The sequence below is a fragment of the Hemicordylus capensis genome, chromosome 10 (genome assembly GCF_027244095.1).
Source record: "Hemicordylus capensis ecotype Gifberg chromosome 10, rHemCap1.1.pri, whole genome shotgun sequence".
Taxonomy (NCBI): Eukaryota; Metazoa; Chordata; class Lepidosauria; order Squamata; family Cordylidae; genus Hemicordylus; species Hemicordylus capensis.
Window position 1 is genome coordinate 18,799,956 of NC_069666.1, and position 17,352 is coordinate 18,817,307.

Sequence of the window (17,352 nt, forward strand, 5' to 3'; positions counted from 1 at the left end):
AAAGCATGTAACTTAGAAGCGTAAGGATTAGTTGCTGCTTAGTTCTGTACTGCAGTTGGTGCAGAAATTGTGCTGCCTTCCTGTTTATTTCTTTTTATTTGTTGTTAAATTTTTATACCGCCTTTCATTCAAACCATCTCAAGGTGGTTTGCAGAACATTTGACACAGTATCAGACTATTAAAAAATGACACATACACCCAAATTAAAATGAAATATTAAACATACAAATCTGATTTAAAAGTTGATACACCTACACAATATAACCGTACCATTCAAAGTTCATATAGAACTTGAAGGGCCACAAAGGTACCAGCTGGGTTCTGACGTTGCATGTCCTCCAGGAATGTGTCCATCCACATCTCTCAGCTATGTTACAGCCACCTGCATGTCCCCACTTGGTACCAGTTGCTGGAGAGCAACAAAGAAGGGCAGTTGTCTCCATCCCCTGCATGGGACCTCCTGGAGGCATCTTGTGTAGTGGGATGTTGGGCTAGATAAACCTATGCTTTGGTCCAGTGAGGCTGCTCTTATGTTCTTGCATCGGTGCTGTGTCCCCCGCTCCCCACCCTGGCTCCCACCATTTCAGTCTAGTTTGGTGCCCTGCTTTAGTTGCTGCCTCATGCAATGTGTTTCCCACCCCTCTTTCATCCAGTGGCTGGATTGCGGCTTTCACGGAGGCCGGTCAACACCTCGCTGTGTCGATCATCATGATGGTGGTGGCTGTGTTCTTCACCGTCTGTGCTCTGCTCTCTCTCTTCCTGTTGAAGCGGGTGAGTGGCGTGCAGGGTCAGCTCCCCCATTGATCCTGGGGGCCAGGTTTTCAGTTGCCTCCGGTTGCCTTCAGTGCCCTCCGATCTTAGCCTTCTCTGTGATGCACCCGTGGGACACAGCCCATCATCCAAGAATTGCTTAGGGCAGGGCTGTACAATTTCAGCCCTTCAGCTGTGTTTGGACTACAACTCCCATTCTCCCCAGCCACAATGGCCAGTCATCAAGGGTGATGAGAGTTGTAGTCGAGCATCTGCAGGAGGGCCCAGTTTTGCAACCCTGACTGATGGGAAACAGATTGGTTTTTATGGAGGGCGGGGGTCACAGCTCAGTGGTAGAGCACATATGTTGCATGCAAAACGTCCCATGGGGATGGAGCCACTCTGGGAAGAGCAGAAGGTTCCAAGTTTCCTCCCTGGTAGCATCTCCAAGATAGGGCTGGGAGAGATTCCTGCATGCAAACTTGGAGAGGCCGCTGCCAGTTGTGTAGACAATACTGAGCTAGATTGACCAATGGTCTGACTCAGTATATGGCAGCTTCCTAGGTTCCTATGAAAGGTGAAATTTTTGCTCCAGTACTCTTTCCCTGCAAATAATAGTTTTAAAATTGTCTTGATATTATTTGCAGCTTCTCTAAGGTTTCAGGCAGGTGTCTCTCTCAATAGATAGGTAGACATTACTGAGCTGGTCTCCTGCTAGCAAGCATGCCTTATCCCCTTAGCTAAGCAGGGTCTGCCCTGGTTGCATATGAATGCAAGACTTGATGTGTGAGCACTGCGAGATCTTCCCTTTAAGGGATGGAGCCACTCTGGGAGGAGCAGAAGGTTTCAAGTTCCCTCTCTGGCTTCTCCAAGATAGGGCTGAGAGAGATTCCTGCCTGCAGCCTTGGAGAAGCCGCTGCCAGTCTGTGAAGACAATACTGAGCTAGATGGACCAAGGGTCTGACTCAGTATGTGGCAGCTCCCTATGTCCAGTCGCTGGTTGGAAAATACCTGTCTGAACCCCAGGAGAGCTGCTTCCAGTCTGACTAGACAATACTAGCTGGATAGCCCAGTGGTTTCTCTGAATAAGGCCGCTTCATATGTTAAGTGCCAGGGCTGCCTTGGATGTAACTTTGCCTGTCACAGGAGCTAGCTCCCTTGTCAGGTACATAAGATCACACACTTGTTCTCTGTGTCAGTTAATTGGAACAAACATTTCTATCCCCGCCACCATCTAGTTTCATCTTCAATCAGTCTTTAAAAAAACCAAAAAAGTTAAAGCGATGTACATGCTTTTCTTTTACATAAAGATGCATAGTGCTTTTCAACAAGATGCCCCAAGAGGATTCAAATTTAAAATGGCACAATGTTTTTTTAAGAAAAGAAAAAAATAGCTGCATGTAATGATAAAACAGCAGAGCAGAAGCATCCAAACCAAAGGCACAATAGAAAAGATGAGGGAGATACTAGAAAGGGCCACGGGGGCTGTGCTGAGTAGGTCCAGTGGCTGTCCCCCTGTGAAATAATAATAATAATTACATTTATATCCCGTTCTTCAAGGAGCCCAGAGCGGTGTACTACATACTTAAGTTTCTCCTCACAACAACCCTGTGAAGTAGTTTAGGCTGAGAGAGAAGTGACTGGCCCAGAGTCACCCAGCTAGTCTCATGGCTGAATGGGGATTTGAACCCGGGTCTCCCCGGTCCTAGTCCAGCACTCTACCCACGACACCATTCTGAAATATAAGTGAGTTTCCACTGTGAAAGGTGCTTCTTGGCCCAGTGAGCTGGGGTGATTCCCAAACGGTGCCATGAGAGGTCTTGGAGATGGTTCCCTGGCCCAAAGGAGGCTCACAGCAAAAAGCAGCCACAGCCACAGAGAGGGCTGCTGTGCCAGGCTGAACAGGGCCCACTGCTCTCCCCCCACCGGCCCCATATAAGAGCCGTCACTTTAAAAAGTGCCTCTCTGCCCACTGTGTCAAACGTCATTCTTGCTTGTCCTGACTGCAGGGCCTGGGCCCAGGTTGATGGCTATCCCCTTCCTTTCTTCAGGTTCACTCCCTGTATCGCCGGACAGGAGCCAGCTTCCAGAGAGCCCAGGAAGAGTTCTCGCAAGGCATCCTCACCAACAGGAACTTCCAGAATGCCGCGGCCGGGGCGGCTTCGTCAGCCGCTCAGAGTGCTTTCCGGGGGAACTAAAACCTCCCCGGCGGTGTGCGCCTTGTTGCCCTGCACATTTTTGCTCTAATCACTCCCTGCTCTTTACCATTCAGGATGCATTTCCCACGGGTACCAGTCAGCTCCAGGATGCTAGCAAGGCGAGGTTTCGCAAGCTCCGTCTTGCCTGCATCTGCGTCTCGTTGGTGGGAAGAGCATGGGTCAGGCAGTGTTTTTGTGTCTGTTTTTCCCCCCACCCCCTCAAATCAAATATATCTCCCCCTTAGCCTGGATGCGTTCAACATTTCTTTCTCTTCCCCTTCCTTTCCTTCCAGCTTGGGGGTTTGGGAAGCTGATTTTGCACTCTTAACTTCTCTTCTTCCACTGGAAGCTGCTGTGAAGAATGACTTTCTAGCTTAGCCCATTGAGGATACTAACAGAGGTTGCTGACCTTGGGGATTTCCCCCCTGCTTTCTAAATCTCTAATTTGCTGATCTTTCACATCCAGCATATGAGGGATTTTGGCGCATGTTCTGATGCGTGTGCCCTTTTTGGTATGGTACTAGCTGGGACACACTTGTCTCCCCCGCCACCCCACAAGAAACAGCTTGTCCTTCAGAACATTAATTTTTGCTTCTGGGGAAGGGGGGTTTCCCCATAAAAGTACTGCCTCAGATTCAGCCCTCATCACAGCCTTAAATATTGGGGCGAAAGGGATATGAACTGTTCAGCTCTCTTTTCCTCTAGGAGTTAGCATCTCTTGGTAAACCAGGATTTTATTCCTGGAATCTTTCTCTTGGGATCTGGAAAACTAGTTGAGCCATCCAGCCAACTTCGAGAAGAAGCGCGTAATGATCTTCAAGCAACCTGGCTAGACTTGCAGTGTTCAAGTGCCAGTTTTGGCCACTACCTAAAATGACTGCTCCCAAGCGATCTCTCTGCTGTGTAGCCTCTTGACTGCCACTTGCGATGCTTGTGGGAACAAAGGATTCTGGGAGCCCAGTCTGGAAGACTTGGCAAGAGAGGGTATTGTCAGCTGAAGCACCTCGTTTCCTGAAAGATTGGCTAGTGTAAACTTGCTTCTGTTCAGATTATCTAACTGTGCTGCTCCTCTAGGGACACCCTGCCTGACATTGTGCTCAGTCTAATTCATGCTGAGCACAATCACTATAGTTTGGGTTATATAGCTATATCTTTAGATAGATTTCGCTGTCGGATCCTAAAAATAGAAGGTTTTCTATAGCAAATGCGTAACTCCTTCCAGGATGCCTCTGTGGTTTCTCCACCACAGGGAGAGTCACGTGACCCTGGGGAGCTGTGCAAATCCCATGACCCCGGGGAGCGGGGCGATGATAACGGCTTTTCCTGATTGCCGCAAGAAAGATCCCTACAGCTGATACTTTTGTGCTCTTTTCTCGGGGGGGTGGGGTGTAGTGTGCTGAAAATATTTTCTTTCCACACCCTTCGTGGGAGTGGGATGAAGGGTGGGAAAGGAAAGGCAGGTTAGGTTTCCAAGCCCAGTTAATTCAGAATGCAGCAGCCAGATTGGCCTCTGGGTTATCCCGGAGAGACCACATTATGCCTGTTCTTAAACAGTTGCACTGGCTGCCGATATGTTTCCGGGCAAAGTACAAAGTGCTGGTTATTATCTTTAAAGCCCCGAATGGCTTCGGTCCAAGTTACCTGAGAGCTTTTCTCTACAAGATCCCCACTGCTCATTGAGATCATCAGGAGGGGTCCGTCTTCGGTGGCAACCTGGGATCGGGCCTCCTCTGTTGTCACCCCTAGGTTGTGGAATGTGCTCCCCATGGATATGAGAGGATTATCTTCCTTTGAGGCTTTCGTGAGAGTCAAAGCTCCATCCTTTTAGCCTGGCTTTTAAAATGGCATTAAATTTTAATCTGCTTTCAAATAGTGTCTGATGATTTTAATTCTCATGTATTTTTTATTTTAGTGTAAACCACCCTGAGCCACTTTTGGAAGGGCGGTATATAAATTAAATAAATAAATCTAGCCCGGCGGGGCAGTGAATGGCCCCAGAGGTGTGTGTGGAGGGGAGATCACTGGCAATAACTTGATCTGAAAGGGTGCAGGTGGCAGGAGACGGAAGGAACTCTGTTATCACACAATGCCACGCATCTGTGAGATGCACGAGCTGTACTCTAAAGTCTGGCTGGTTCTTCAAGGGTTATAAAGACTCCTCGAGAGACCCCGGGTGTAGCTGGAAATGCTGTTTTAGCCTGTGTGAACAAATCAGTGTAGAACTGTCACTATTTTGCTTCCTCAACTTCTGACTCCAGTCCAGAATCGTGTATTCTTAAGGAAATCCCAGACGAACTTTGCTCCGAGACACTAAGTGATCTTGTCACTCGCTTCTTTCCCTGGCATATTGTGATCTGAAATGTACAAGGCTCCATTGGAGGAGAGAGTTGCAGGCCACTGTTAATAGATATTAAATACAAGGGAATATTCAGAGGAGTAAGACATCTGAAGTCTTGCTGATGAGTTTGGGGTTTGTTTTTGTTTTTCCTTGCTCACATAATGATCTCTGCATCTTTTGTAAAAGTAGTTTGATTGTAAACCTTACGGATGGGGTTTGATGTAGTCTAGTATATCCCAGGGAAGTATTGTTTTTAAATTTTTTTTTTTTTTAAGATCTGTACTTACGGCAGAAATAAGATTTTAAAAATATTTTTCCTCTTGGATGTATATTCCACCTCTGATCTTTTTTCCCATGTAAAAATGTATATGTTGACCTTTTGTGCTTTAAATACAAAATAAAAAATGTCAGTTAGTAGATGCCTGTGAATCTGCTTTTTAAAATATGTACCATGCTAAATAGCACCCATTAATTGGATGGTTGAGGTTTGCCCAGCACTCTGTGCACTGTTTTACAAGATCCAAGGGACTAATATGAGACCAGCCTGTGTGACATGGGGCTGAAGTTGATTCTTGATTTCTAGTTCGTTATCGGACACAATAAGGAACTGGCTTCATCTGAGTTACAAAATAAACTTTGGGCTACCCCATATTGAACACCCCATTAGGAAGACTGTCCTCTGATTTCCACAAGGATGGGGCTGGGGCTGTAGATGTAGAGCATCTGCTTTGCCTGCAGAAGGTTCCAGGTTCAATCCCTGGCAGCATCTCCCAAGTAGGGCTGGTCTTGCGGTAGCAAGCATGACTTGTCCCCTTTGCTAAGCAGGGTCCACCCTGGTTGCATATAAATGGGAGACTAGAAGTGTGAGCCCTGTAAGAGATTCCCCTCGGGATGGAGAGAGATTCCTGCCTGCAGCCTTGGAGAAGCTGCTGCCAGTTTGTGAAGACAATACTGAGCTAGATAGAGCAGTGGTCTGACTCAGTATATGGCTGCTTCCTCTATTCCTAGGGCTAGGGAAGATGTTGGCTGAAAACCTGGAGAGCCACTGGTGGTCCCTGGACTGAGCTAGATAGCTTCCTATGAAAGTATCCAGTCTAGCATCATTTCCATCCCAACATGGTTGCATAGGAAGCTGCTGACTTCTGAGTTGGCCCCGAAGTCCAGGGGTCAAGAGTGTCGCTGGCTGCGTGCAGCTCCTCGAGTCTATACAAGCCTGATTCAGACATGAATTTCTCTTCTCTCTGTTACAGGTATAAAATACGTTAGTGCATCTTAAGACCCAGGGTGAACATGGCAGAAGGCCTGCCGTTGCAGCCGGCTGCCGCTGGGGGCCGGGCGGAGGAGCGGGCCGCTGCTGCGCCTCCTGCGGGCCCTTTAAGCTTCCCAGCAGGAAGTGGGATCGCCGCCGCCGCCTCCTCCTCCAGCGCTGCCGGGCTTGCACGGTGGCGGCAGCAGCAGCAGCAGCAGGGCGCGGAGGAGGCGGTCTGGACTGGGCGGCGGGCGCCCTCCTCGGCTGCGGCGGGGAGCAGGTGCATGCATGGGGGGATGGCAGGGGCCGGCTGGGCCCCCCCGCAGCTGGAGGATTTCATCCTGACCGAGAGGCTGGGCAGCGGCACCTACGCGACGGTCTTCAAGGGCTACCGGAAGGTAAGGGGCGGCGGGAGCCCTGCCGGGCCCGGGGAGGAAGCCTGCCCCGCTGGCTTGGAAGATGCATTTGTGCAGTGCATGCCTCGGTCGTGGATCTCTCTCGGCGGCCACGGCAGCGGAAGGGAGCCTCTCTGGCCAGGGACAGTGTACCTGCCAGACCGGGGAGGGGGGCTATAGCACTCTCAACAGCCCTCATTGATTGATAAAGTGCCGGCAAGCAGTGTTCCCTCTAACCGGGATTCCCATATGTGGTTGACTACAACTCCCAGAACCCCCAAGCAAGAGCCATTGCAGCTGGGGATTCTGGGAGTTGTAGTCAACCACGGCTGGGAATCCCTGTTAGAGGGAACACTGCCCTCAAGTCGGTGTCTCCGTCCAGGCCCAGAGGCAGTATACCTGGGAAGACTGGGAGGGGAATAATAGCTCTGGTGGTGACCGTGACAGCAAAATGGAACCCCCAGGTCCAGGGGCAGTATACCTGGGAAGACTGGGAGGAGAATCGTACATCTCTCAATGTCCATATTTCCAAACTGGAATCTCCAGATCCAGAGGCATACCTGTGTAGGCTCGGGAGGGGAATATTTGGTCTCTCAGTGGCCATGACAGCAAAATGGAACCTCTGGATCCTGCAGCAATATACCTTTGAAGACCAGGGAGGGGATCATAGCTCTCTCAACAGCCATAATAGCAAAATGGAACTTTCAGGTCTAGATATACCTGTGAAGACTGGGGAGAAGGAAAATGCCCCGCCGGAAGGGAGCGCTGCCTTCTGCAGATGATCCCACTGCACATTAAGGTCCGAGAGAGAGAGAGGTCCGTCTCTGGATGCCGGCAGCTCTCCTGGCAGCAACTCAGGAGCAGGCCTTCTCTGTAGTCAGTCCTGGGCTTTGGAATGCGCTCCCTATAGCTGTCCACGATTCTACATCTTTACCTGCCTTTAAAAGAGCCCTTAAGATGCATCTTTTTAGCCTGGCTTTTAGTAATCTTGTGACTGTTTTGAATTATTGTTTTAATGGTGGTTCTGCTTTTATTGTATCTGTCTTTGTGAACTGCCTAGAGCCTTTGGAGTCAGGCAGTATGCAAAATAAATAAATTTTCTTAGAGCCCCCTCTGAAAGAGAATTCAGATCAAACTACAGTTCCCAGGAAGCTAGGACAGTTAAACTACAATCCGACCTTTATGCTGTATATTGTTCTAACCATTATATGTGTACTTTCCCTTTCCCTTCCCTTCTACCCAGCCTCCACATTTTCTGCACCTCTGTTTAAGCCACTTACGATTAATATTTATTTTTAAAAAAGTATACTGCCTTTCAGATCTGTATTCTCCCAAGGTGGTTTACAACCAGGTAGGCAGGGGTTCTCAAACATTTGGGTTCCCCAAATGTTGGACTACAGTTCCCATCATTCCCAGCCTCTGTGGCCCATTTTGACTGGGGGTGGTGGGAATTGTAGTCCAACAATATGTGAGGTTTGAGAACCCCTGACATTTGGGGTCTGGGGCAAAAAAGTGGTATAGGGCTGCAAGAGAGTCCCACTTTCAGAGCGTAGTTTTTAAAAGAGAGGAGATTCTAGGATTTGGGTTTGGTTGTTCAGTATATTTTAAAATTGCCACACTGCTTTTCTTAGTGTAATAAAGCAACTTAAGACATTATTAGCCACCTAATGGCACAGCAGGGAAATGACTTGACTAGCAAGCCAGAGATTACTGCTTCGAATCCCGGCTGGTATGTTTCCCAGACTATGGGAAACACCTATATTGGGCAGCAGCAATCTAGGAAGATGCTGAAAGGCATCATCTCATACTGTGAGGGAGGTAGCAATGGTCAACCCCTCCTGTATTCTACCAAAGACAACCACAGGGCTCTGTGGTCTCCAGGAGTCGACACCGACTCGACGGCACAACTTTACCTTTAAGACATTATTATTAGGATGTCTGTTATTATTGTTCCATCTATTATTTTGGCAGGGACTGAGCAAGGGTGATGAGTGTGGGAGGAAGGATCACTCCCAAGGTCTGGCAGACTAGCTTTTTTTCTCCCAGCTGGATCCCTGAATCCGGGCTTGCGTCTTTGGCAAGAGCTGGTAACCTGCCTGGTGCTGAGCCTTGATCTGTCTGTGATCTCATTCTGCCAAGAGGCCTGTTCATGTGCTATGTTCAACACCTGTACAATCTAGATTTAGCCAGACATTATATTATACCTGTTTTCAGATGTCTGTACACTGGTACATAAGAACAGTCCTGCTGGATCATGCCCGAGGCCCATCTAGTCCAGCATCCTGTTTCACACAGTGGCCCACCAGATGCCTCTGGGAAGCCCACAGGCAAGAGGGGAGGGCATGCCCTCTCGTCTCCTGCTGTTCCTCCCCTGCAACTGGGATTGAGAGGTATCTTGCTTCTGAGGCTGGGAGTGGCCTATAGCCACTGATAGACCTGTTCTCCATGAATTTATCTAAGCTCTTTCTCAAAGCCATCCAGGCTGATAGCTGTCACCACACCTTGTGGCAGAGAATTCCGTAGATTAATTATGCACTGTGTGAAAAAGTACTTCTTTTTCTTTGTCCTGAATGTCTTGGCAATCAGTTTCATGGGATGACCCCAGAATCTAGTGTGGTGCAAGAGAGAGAGAGAAATTCTGTCTCTCCACTCTCTGCGCATCATGCATGATTTTATAGAGCTCTATCATGTTGCCCCTCAGTCATCGTTTTCCTAAACCAAAAAGCCCCAGGTGTGGTAGCCTGACCTCATAAGGAAGGTAATGTGTGAATAACTCTACCTGTGTACAGATATGTACCTGTGTGCACTTGCATGAGTGCTGAACAGAAAATGTTAATGGGGTTTCTGTGTAGGGTGTACAGCAGTATACTTCCTATCTGTATACTGAATTTCAGGGGGCCTGTGCCCTGGTTTGCTTTATTTATTTATCATATTTCTATACTGCCCGTTATGTACATCTCTAGGTGGTGTTCGCTTTGAAAACAAATTCAGGTACAGTCATTCACACACAAACATGTACGTGTGTCCAGGCATCTGAACACAGCTACATCCTCATGTCTGAACAGGGCTAAGACCTGTGTTCTCTCTAACAAGGATTCCCAGATGTTGTTGACTACAACTCCCAGGATCCACAAGCAAAAGCCGTTGCAGCTGGGGATTCTGGGAGTTGTAGTCAACAACATCTGAGATTCCATGTTAGAGGGCTCATCGGCTAAGACCTTTTGGGCAATGTTAACTGAAGCCCGTATCAATTTTTCTTGGTAGAGGAATGTCCGAGAAGTGGTGGCCGTCAAGTGCGTGAACAAAAGGAGTCTGAACAAGGCGTCTGTGGAGAACCTCTTGACGGAGATTGAGATCCTCAAAACCATCCGCCATCCGCATATCGTGGAGCTGAAAGATTTCCAGGTAAGGAACAGAAGCAGGTGGAGGGACTAGAGCGGTGTCCCAGGTGGGCCAGAGGGTGACTGCCTGGAGCCTGTGACGGTTTTGGACACCATATCTCCAAAAGGACGTTGTAGAGCTGGAGAAGGTGCAGAAGAGGGCAACCAAGATCATCAGGGGCCTGGGAGTTATTCGCACAGGGCTTCATGCTGCAGGGTAAATGTTGAGCGAAGCCGCTTCGAATTACACTCGCGGCATTGAGGGAAGCAGCCCCTCCCCTCTGCTCTCAGGTTTTGGTTTTTGCAAGTTCTCATGGCATTATTATTATTATTATTATTATTAATTCGATTTCTATACCGCCCTTCCAAAAATGGCTCAGGGCACTTTACAAAGACACGGCATGCCTCCGTGTTTTCCTTCTAGCGAATGCGAGCGAGATTACTAAAGAGCTTTATCTGCATTTCTAAAGAGAGTACCCTTCTTACCATGCTAATGATTCTAGTCAGTGCCTCTCCCTATTTTCTCTGGCATTGCCAGAAAAAGTCGCTTAAAACCAGCATTTTAAAAACCCAGAAATACACCGAGATAAGCTGGAATTCTCAAGACAAAGCCCAATTTGTGTGTGGAGTGCTTCTGAGGATCTCGAAAGGACTCTGGTGTAAGTTTGGCTGGTGTGTGAACACACACAACTCTTTCCTGAAGGAGATTCGGGTTAGAAGCCCTTTCTGTAAAGCCGCCTAGGGCACCTTAGGGCTTTTTTAGCTTAGAAAAAAAGGCAACTAAGGGGAGTCATGATAGAGGTCTATACAATTATGCATGGTGTGAAGAGAGTGGAGCGAGAAATATTTTGATCCCTCTCTCAGAACACCAGAACCGGGGGTCATCCCATGAAACTGATTGCCAGGAAGTTTAGGACTGATGAAAGGAACTACTTTTTCACACAGCTTGTAATTGATCTGTGGAATTCTTTGCCACTGGATGTGGGGATGGTCACCAGCCTGGATGGCTTTAAGCAGGGCTCAGATGAATTCATGGAGGACAGGCCTGCCAATGACTACTAGTCTTGATGGCTACAAACTACCTCCAGACACAGCGGTAGGAAGCCGCCTGCTTGTGGGATTCCTGAAGGCATCTGGGAGAGGCCACTCTGTCAAGCAGGATGCTGGCCTGAACAGACTTTTGGGTTGATCAAGCTGAATTCTTCGGTCAGGGATTCCCAGATGTTTTTGAATACAACTCCCAGAATCCCCAGCTGCAATGGCTTTTGCTTGGGGATTCTGGGAGTTGTAGTCAAAAACATCTGGTAGTCTTTATTACAGGGCACACTGGTCAGGGGTTCTCAAACTTGGGTCCCCAGATGTTGTTGGACTACAGCTCCCATCATCCAACACCTGGGGACCCAAGTTTGAGAACCCTTGTCTTAGGTGGTTCAATATTTTATAAGACTCCCACTCTCACTGGAAAGGCATCTGCTTTGGAGAGATGGTACGCCTAACCAGTCTGATTTTTTTCTTCCTTGCAGTGGAACAAAGAGTACATCTACTTGATCATGGAATATTGTGCTGGGGGTGACCTGTCTCGCTTCATTCACGCACGCAGGATACTCCCAGAGAGGGTGGCTCGCATTTTCCTACAGCAACTGGGTAAGGAGAGGTAGGGGCTGTACCTCAGTGATGGAGCTTATGATTTGGCAAAAGGTCCCGGGTTCAAATCCCTGCATACCTACTTACCCCTGCTAACTGGGCAAAGAGGCACTTTTTTCACATGGTGATTCTCTTTATTGAGCAGGGGGAGAGTAACGGGCCCTATCCACCCACAGCACAGTACCACAGTGGCTGTTGCTGGTGTCTGTCTTACATTTATTTTAGATTGTGAGCCCTTTGGGGACAGGGATCCCTCTTATCTGTTTATTATTTTTCTATGTAAACCGCTTTGGGAACATTTGTTGAAAAGTGGTATATAAATATTTGTTGCTGCTGTTGTTTAAGTTGATTTTAGTTACCGAGGCTAGAAAAGGCCTCTGCTTGAGACCTTAAGGACCCTTAAGAATATAAGAACCAGCGTGGTGTAGTGGTTAGAGTGCTGGACTAGGACCGGGGAGACCCGAGTTCAAATCCCCATTCAGCCATGAAACTAGCTGGGTGACTCTGGGCCAATCACTTCTCTCTCAGCCTAGCCTACTTCACAGGCTTGTTGTTGTGAGGAGAAACCTAAGAATGTAGTACACCGCTCTGGGCTCCTTGGAGGAAGAGCGGGATATAAAATGTAAAATTAAAATTAAAAAAAGAACAACCCTGCAGGATCAGGACAAAGGCTTATCTCGTCCAGCATCCTGTTTCCCACAGTGGCCCACCAAATGGGAGGGCCTGCCCTCTCTCCTGCTGTTGCCTGCAACTGGTGTGCAGAGGAATCCTGCCTCTGAGGCTGGAAGTGGCCTGTATCCATCAAGACTATTAGGCATTGATCAGGAAGTTAAAAAACGGCTTCAAGATAAACGGAGAAGGAAGAGAAACCAAAAATGAAAATAAATACTGTTTCCTTTCAATCTTCATAACCTTATACACAAAGTATATTGGAATCTTCACTGAGAGACCTTAAAGGCCAAGATGAAGACAGATGATCCTGGAGATAATCTGTCTATGTGGTTGCTAAGAGTCAACACCAACTTGACAGCACTTAATCAATCAATCAATATTGGAATCTTGCCTTACTGCATTGTGGCTGGGGGTGATGGGTGTTGTAGTCCAGCAACATTGGGGGGCCCAAGTTTGAGAATCCCTTCCTTGCTATCTTCCATTCTTTGTATGGTTCCTCAATCTCCATTTTCCTTTCCTTTTCCTTTCCCCTAAAGCCCTGTCCGTCTCTTTATTTTTCTCTCTGCATTCATTCAATAGTGGAATGCTTGTGAATGCTTGTGTAGTGGGACAGCAGTTTCCAGTCGAGGTTCTCCAGATGTTGCTAGACTACAACTTCCATCATCCCCAGCCACAGTGATCTTGGGGGTTAGGCTAGATGACCTCCAAGTTACCCTTTCCAGTTCTAAAATCCTGTGGTTCTACTTTCCTGTTTAACTAAGCAGTAACTTGTAAGCTTTCAACAGAACAGTACAGTTGTTTGTACAAACAGTAAGTTGTGAACTTTCAAGTTTTGTTCTCTTTTGGATTCTCTTGGTTTTTATTGTGCTGATGTATTGATGGTTTTTGCGCATTTGTGCTGCTTTTTATTCCAAGGACCGCCTTGAAAATGTCAGTTGAAAGGCGGGTCATAAATGTTTCAAATAAAGAAATGATCTGATTCATATTTTCTTACACCTAACCATTGAGGTGGGGCCTAAACATTTTCGGTTTGCAGAACGGAACGAGCCATTCAGTTTAGAACCGGGATTTGAATCCCAATTTACTGAGCCTGGATTTGCTATCTGCCATGTTGACCCTTTGTGTGGGTGGACAGGGCTTCTCTGCACAATGGGTCTGAGTTACTGCCTTCCACTGTTGATCAGAGGAAGCCACTGGGGAAGAGGGATGGACCAGATGACCTCTTAGGGTACCTTTCAACTCTAAAAATTCTACGATTCTCCAAGGGAAATAAATCTTGGAGGCTGGGTTTTGGGAAAGGAAGCTGAGTTGCTCTATTCTGACACTCTTGCCTCTTCCTACTCTTTCTTTTAATCCAACCAGCTTGTGCCTTGAAGTTCCTTCATGACAGGAATATCTCCCACTTGGATCTGAAGCCTCAGAACATCTTGCTCAGTTCCTTGGATAAGCCTTATCTCAAACTAGCAGGTTAGTATGGCGAAGGGCAGACCTGCCCACCAGGGGTGTAATGTTAATAGGGCAAAGGGAGACAGTTGTCTGGGGGCCCGCTGCCTTGGGGCCCCCCCAGAGGCAAGTCACATGAACGACTCCCCCAGCCGCGCACCCACCCGGGCTTCCTTCAGTTACATTCATCCTCCGAAACTGATGTGAGTGTTAAGACCTGGAGCTACCAGAACAGCAGGTCTTTCTCTAGTCCCATTACATGACTTGCATCGTCCACCATTTACAAAACCTTTTTAAAAATAATTGAGGGTGATGATCTGTATGCTTTTTATTACCACTCTTCAGCCTCATTTAAGATTTCTTTACTTCATGAGCTGAACTTCAGTGGGGGGGGGAGCATTTTAAAATCTTGTCTCTTGCTACGCCCCTGCTGCCCACGTCCCTATTTTCCCATTCAGGTGAATGGGAAAATCGGGACACGTTGGCAGGTATGGGAGGGGTCAGATGCGGGTCTGAAGATTACTCTGTTATCCTTTCAGAGTTTTAGGACAGCAGGTTCTATGCCTCCCCCCGCCCACTTAGCCCTCTTCTCTTATTTAAATTATTTCTAGGCTGCTTTCCCAACATTGTACGATCTCTAAAAGCAAAGTGATATGGATAAAATTGCAAAACGAAGCAGGAAACAAAAATCTTAATTGTATTTGTTTTAGCCATCAGAATATCACAGAGCATTGGCCCTGCACCGGCCAAATGTTTAGTTTCACCTTAGTGCATAAGTTGGCCTGGGAGATGCTGGTGCGTGGCATTTCTGATTCCGCAGGTGAATGTCTGTGATAAGATAGTGCAAGGTCCAGTTTGTTTTTATGGCTTACTTTTGGTTTGCATGCCGTTGGGGTGGGGGGAGGATCTGAATTTATAAAAAGCACAATCCCACTTTCTGATTGGCTCCGCCTTTCCAAGCCTCCATGTTGTGATTGGCTCTGATTCTCCGAGCCGCCATCTTGGGCTAGTAGCTTCCGAAATATATATCCCCCTCTGGTGGGAGGGGGGAGTAGCTCCTAGAAGCCTTCTGCCTGCCCACTCTTGCTCTGTCCTGCTTCTTCATTCCCACTCTCTTGCATGCATAAACCAGACCTTAACGTTGTTTGGGGTTATTCCCCCCCCCCCCCTCGCCAGATTTTGGATTTGCTCAGCACATGTCTCCAAGGGATGAAAAGCACGTGCTGAGGGGTTCACCGCTGTACATGGCTCCTGAGATGGTGTGCAGCCGGCAGTATGACGCCCGGGTGGACCTGTGGTCTGTTGGGGTGATTCTCTATGGTAAGTCCACCATCTGGTTTTCAGACAGGAGGAGACAGTTTGGGCTCTGTCCAGGGATGACAAGAGACCGCACTCTTCATGTAATGGAGGGGTCCCTAACAGTGTTTCCTCTAAGAGGGGTTCCCAGATGTTGTTGACTACAGCTCCCAGAATCCCCAGCTGCAATGGCTTTTGCTTGGGGATTTTGGGAGTTGTAATCTGCAGCCTCTGGGAATCCCTCTTAGAGGGAACACTGATCTCTAACCCTTTTTGTAACTAGGGACCACCATCCCTTTTATATATTTCCATAAGGCTCCAGTAAAAATTGGGAGAGTAATTGCTCAGGATATGCTATGCTCTCAGAGATTTTGTTCTGGCACACCATGAAGTCAACGAGATTCAATGCAGCAAGGAATTTGCATTAAAAAACTAACTCAGGGCCCTTTCCAGATGGATTGCTGGAAACGGCAGAGAGCGTTGCACTCTGGCGTTGCTTGTCAACAGCATAGATATAATTAAAATTCAAGAAAAAGAAAGGCTGCATTGTATTTGATTGTAAAGGATGTTTGCGGGGGAGCTACCGTTTTAATTATATATATATTTAAATATACATTATAATTTATTATATATATTTAAATATACATATACATATATTATATTATATATATAGTTATAGTATATCATCTATATATTTAATTCTCCTGGGTGTGCCTTGGAATGTGCGTCCCGGCGCCCAGCTGATTGGCTGGGCGATGGACGTGCCTGATTGGCTGAGGCGCATCCAGGAGGATTGGTTGCCGTGGTGACGGGCCCAACCGCGGAGGCCAGAAGCGGCAGCAGGCTCCAGAGGCGGCGGCGGGCCCGGCCCGCTGGCGGAGGCAAGACCCGGGAGAGGGAGAAGAAAGCGGGGCAGAAGTGGAAGCGGGGAGGAGAGGCGTCTGAGCCTGGCACAGGCCAGTCAAGATCAGGAAGCAGAGACTGGGGCAGAAGGTGGGGGGAAGAGGTAACTGCCGGCCCCAAAGAGCACGCAGATGCTCTGTGCGGGCTCACTTAGTATATTTAATTATATTTAAGTCTTCCAGGTTTAGTTTTTTAGTTTTCCATGTTTAGTGTAAAACGTATTTAGTTATCCACACACTTAGGAACATTGGAAGCTGCCATATACTGAGTCAGACCCTTGGTCCATCTAGCTCAGGATTGTCTACCCAGACTGGCAGCGGCTTCTCCAAGGTTGCAGGCAGGAATCTCTCTCAGCCCGATCTTGGAGATGCCAGGAGGGAACTTGGGACCTTCTTCGTGCAAGTATGCAGGTGCTCTTCCCCAGAGGCGTATCTAGGGAAAATAGCGCCTAGGGCAAACACTGAAATTGCTCCCCTTGTCCAAGCATCTGACACCCATCTTTCAGATAACTTTACCATAATATCAGCTGAAAAATACAAGTCAGGCTCGTTAATCTTTTAATATTTCAAAAACTATTTAGCAGTGGACTTAGCCAGACCAAAAAATGCTGGGAAACTACAAATTTCAGTATGTGGGGGCTCAAATACTATGTGGAGATGTGTGCTGGTCAACGACCGTAATAAAGATTATTATTATTATTATTATGTGGAGATGTACTTGGAAAACTAAACAGAAGTGCCTGTCTAATTCTCTACTATGCATTGTAGCATCACCATTACATAAGTTTTAAAAATCAATGGAGAATTTGACTTTTCCCAGATACTCTGTAAATAATTAAAGGATATGCAGAGTCAACTGTGTCCCTGCTTGGAATATATTCTAGTCTTTCAGAAAGACAGTTAAAATGAGAGAAAGAGAGCAAGAAACTCCCAGTGGGCCTTAATATTAAGGATTTCACACTGATTCAAAGACAAACTCACCATTAATAGCCATATTAGCAAGACATCACATTTAACTCACTTATCACAAGAAGCAAAGTAAGAGCAAATGAATACAATCCTAGCTCTTAAGCATCAGCTCAGTA

The 17,352-nt window shown here is 47.4% G+C and overlaps 2 protein-coding genes across 6 annotated transcripts in view; both read left to right on the plus strand.

Moving 5' to 3' along the window:
• SCAMP2 (secretory carrier membrane protein 2) overlaps positions 1 to 5,703 on the plus strand; it is a 35,695-nt gene extending 29,992 nt beyond the window's left edge. For 2 of the 3 annotated variants that reach the window (XM_053271976.1, XM_053271977.1), the window contains 2 exons: positions 654 to 771; positions 2,802 to 5,703. In XM_053271976.1, the coding sequence (XP_053127951.1) occupies positions 654 to 771; positions 2,802 to 2,948 (265 nt within the window). In that variant the 3' untranslated portion in view covers positions 2,949 to 5,703. Of the gene's footprint in view, positions 1 to 653; positions 772 to 2,801 lie in introns of those variants that run through there. The other variant, XM_053271978.1, reaches the window with a different exon arrangement.
• Positions 5,704 to 6,662: 959 nt separating this feature from the next.
• Positions 6,663 to 17,352, plus strand: part of ULK3 (unc-51 like kinase 3) — a 63,026-nt gene continuing 52,336 nt past the window's right edge. Inside the window, exons 1-5 of one of the 3 annotated variants that reach the window (XM_053272786.1) lie at positions 6,663 to 6,933; positions 10,195 to 10,335; positions 11,834 to 11,954; positions 13,989 to 14,093; positions 15,246 to 15,389. In XM_053272786.1, the coding sequence (XP_053128761.1) occupies positions 6,820 to 6,933; positions 10,195 to 10,335; positions 11,834 to 11,954; positions 13,989 to 14,093; positions 15,246 to 15,389 (625 nt within the window). In that variant the 5' untranslated portion in view covers positions 6,663 to 6,819. The remainder of the gene's footprint in view (positions 6,934 to 10,194; positions 10,336 to 11,833; positions 11,955 to 13,988; positions 14,094 to 15,245; positions 15,390 to 17,352) is intronic. The other 2 variants (XM_053272784.1, XM_053272785.1) reach the window with 2 other exon arrangements.